The sequence below is a fragment of the Anneissia japonica genome, unplaced genomic scaffold (genome assembly GCF_011630105.1).
Source record: "Anneissia japonica isolate Jap-2015-1 unplaced genomic scaffold, ASM1163010v1 scaffold5067_len495651_cov149, whole genome shotgun sequence".
Taxonomy (NCBI): Eukaryota; Metazoa; Echinodermata; class Crinoidea; order Comatulida; family Comatulidae; genus Anneissia; species Anneissia japonica.
The window spans coordinates 98,198-101,825 of record NW_022754121.1 but is presented as its reverse complement, the minus strand read 5'-3'; the positions used below and the strand labels follow the sequence as shown (position 1 = coordinate 101,825).

General features: G+C 34.1%; 1 protein-coding gene across 1 annotated transcript in view; it reads right to left on the bottom strand.

Annotated features, from left to right (window-relative positions):
* Nucleotides 1-3,305, bottom strand: part of LOC117123120 — a 5,227-nt gene extending 1,922 nt beyond the window's left edge. The window contains exons 1-2 of the mRNA XM_033268963.1: nucleotides 3,129-3,305; nucleotides 1,620-1,741 (exon numbers count right to left, since the gene is read on the bottom strand). Coding sequence (XP_033124854.1) covers nucleotides 1,620-1,741; nucleotides 3,129-3,195 — 189 coding nt within the window. The 5' untranslated portion in view covers nucleotides 3,196-3,305. The remainder of the gene's footprint in view (nucleotides 1-1,619; nucleotides 1,742-3,128) is intronic.
* Nucleotides 3,306-3,628: the final 323 nt, after the last annotated feature.

The window sequence follows — 3,628 nt, the reverse complement described above, 5'->3', positions numbered from 1 at the left end:
AATCCATAATCAAAGCTTGTAATTCTGCTATTTAGTAGATCTAAAGTGAAATAGCCTTCTTGTATTAATGCACCAATGACAAGATAAACCTCTAAACCACACACACCCTCTAAAAGATCATGCATTATATCAGGAGAAAAGTTTCTGGTAACATGGAAATGATCCGTTTCATTCAGTAGACATGTTGATTTTATTCCAGTTGTTGATGCATCATTGATGTCTACGTCTGCTTCATAACCCTCTTGTGAACGAAGAAAGTTCGCTTTTTCAGTAGTTGAGTACCTCATATCATTTCTGTGCATCTTGCAATGCACACAATAATAATTGCCAACAAAACTTTCAACAAATCCACATATACCGTTAACACCAAGGTTGTCGCCAGTAACTTGAGCTATGCTTACTTTAACAATTCCACTGTACACATCACTGTCAATATGCAAACCATTAGTCTCCATCTCTTTAATATCTGCAACAAGAAGCCTTAAAATGCTATCATAACCATAATTTTTTACATCTCCTGCGTTAAACATTGCAACAAGATAATAATTGCACAAAGATGAACGATACTTTGGTGGTATATTTAGTATTGTACAGTAAATCACTCCAATTTTATGAAGCCCTGCCTTGGAGCCAAGAGGATTAGCAACCTCACACTCATCAACGTAGATAAGGAGCTTTATATTTTCTGGATTGGAAAAAAAAGCGTGTTCTTTACAAAATTGACCATCATGAAAATCTCGTAAAATTCCATCATCCATACTCCGATACTGTAACACCGTATTCATGAAATTTTTACTTTCAAGAATACATTTTAAAAGCTTCTGTAAGGGTATGTACTGAAAGGTAATATGTTTTGCAATTTGTTGAACGTGACCAGTAAGTCTATTATGCCGCGGAAAATATCCTAAAGCAATTGGGACCTCTAAGGGCTTAATAAAAAATCCAGAATTGACAAAATACTTATCCTGCTGATACACAGTTTCAAGTTGCTGATATGGTACTTCACAACGCTGAAATGTTTCTAGCAAATTGCGTACTTCCTCGTCATCTTCACGAAATCCTCTGTCATACAAAAATTTAGATGTTTTTTCCTTTAAACCACCAACTATATCAAGAAATAATTGTGAGGAGTCTGCAACAACCATATTTACTGTAGACTGCACAACACTACTGGAAGCTTTCATTTTAGCAATAGAAACTGCCACAGCTTCTGTAATTTTCTCTTGGCTAAAATCATCCCAAAAATTTACATCATCTGCAATTTCTACATCTTCTGCAATTTCTTCATCATCAAAGTTGTATTCATTGTGGTCATCAATATTGTTTTGAAATCTCTCATCATAATTAGCAACATCAGCGTTATTTTCAACCGAAACATGATTTTTTTCAAGATGTCGCTGTAACGCATACCTGTACCTAAAAGAACGCTTACATCCTTCTTGAGAACATGTTATTGCACACGTAAATGAACTTCCAAAAAGAAGTGCATGTCTATTTTTAAGATGTGAAATAAGTCTATTAGCATTGCCATCAATTACAGCGGCACATTTCGGACAAACATAAACCATCTTAAAACTTTTAAATCTACAGTGAATGAAGATTTTAAGTTTACTTCATACCATGTCTTCTTTAAGTTTCTTTAAGTTAGCGATAAACTTCAGTCTAGGTCCAACTGGTTTAATTAATTCTTTGATTGTATCTACGTCTAACAGCAGAAAAGCCTCTTCATCGATCAAGTTTTCTGTGAAAACATTTAAAAATTATAATGGTAAATAATGTACAAGTCACTGTCTGTACCTAAAAAAATGTTTTAAATCAAACATCTACAGTAGACAGGTTGAGCAAATGTTGGTAAGCAGTAATAACGTCAGCTTTCTGCTAGAGATAATTTTGTTTTAAATTCAATAGTTAAATAAATAAATTTAGACATGAAGTAGTATAGAAATACTATTTTATTGAAAATAAAAAAGTAACTCAGCCACCACAAGGATTCGAATGTAAACCTTCCAGGGGCTGAAAATATTGTTAAAAACTAGCCCATAATAATTTGTATATATATTGCCTGTAGTATTTATTTTACTAGTCCAGCTTTAAAATGTGGTGGTGCTGGACCCAGGACCACCAAGTTCTTAAAGCCTTGCCGCTATAGCATATTAATTAAATAAATAAAACTAGTACTACTGAAGTAGTCTCTCATAGTCATGTTTAGGTGAAATAAAATTAAGCATCAGCATCTAACACAAAATACTATGGGGAGGGAAGCACCTTTTTACTGTTTGCATATATTAATACTAGTAAGGAGAGAAATTTTCATTGATAAAACGTGACTCTTATACAGTGAACATCAACTTTGTGTAGTCAATCAATCTGTATAGCCTAGATAAAATATACTGGAACTGATGAATGAAGGGTGTGTGACTATCTTAGACAGGTATTTATGCTGTTGTAGTTAAAATGAGATTAGAAGTAATTGAGAGCTTGTTACTACTTGTTGCTATGCATACAAGTGAATGAGGTTTATCTCTAAATAAAAGGCTGGTAGATATTTTATTGGGCTTGGATATAAAAAATGATGCATAAAAAATAATATTAATATTAAAAGTTTATTTAACTTGTGCTCTTTTTTTTTACAAATTGCACCGAACAAGCATTTTTTTCAGGCAGAGTTGTTTCTGTTCGTGTATATATAAAGTAAAGGCAGAAATATTCTGAAGGTTGGGGTCAACTAAACCAAGCTGACCAATCAGAGTAGCCTAGCCTTATTAGGTCATCATGGGTCTTGGCCACCTACTGCGAATTTTTGTTATTACCTAGCCTCCCCTCTAGGCCAACTAGCCTACCTCCTATTCCAATCAATGCGCCAAGAATTGAAAGGAAAAATCAGAATTTCTACCCACCTTGGCCTAGTATACTGGTTAGTAGTAGTACAGCCTAGTATAGAGGCCCGAGGCTAGGTGGAATCTTCCTTTTGAATGGGAGACCAACCAGAAGTTGGAACGACTCCCTGGACCAACTATTATCCTGCCTAGGCCCTACCTACCTTTTCATATTCCAATTCTAAGCCTAGTGTAGAAGTTAGGGCCTAGGCCTAGTGTCGATCTGAATTTGAACAGTTCTACAAAACTCACCTTCAAATATCTCTTTCAAACTTTGAAGATTCCACTCCTCAAGTTTTTCCGATACATAGCTCGTCATTTTAAAACAAGAATAACCACTTTGAACGACAATCAATCGGACATCAAGTTTACCGCGTCGTCGTGATGAAAACTTTGAGCGCGAACAATAAAATGGCTAACAAATGATGTCACTTAAGACGTCACATATTCATAAACCAATCAGAAATGAGATGAGTATATCTTCACCAGATTCTGTGTTGAGTAGGATTTTAACATTATTTTGGTTAGCGTTAATAACCAGGAGCATTGGTAAAATAGACCAGGAAAGTGTTAAAAATATTTCACCAGGAAATATTCACCACCTATTTTTTAGAGTGTATCAATTGTAATTACTAATTATATCATTATATTAACCATCATTAATTTAGTATATTATTATTATCGTTTGCATAGCTAAGTCATTGTATCACTAATAATAACATAGTCAAATGTAGATTTTTTTTTTTGTTTGT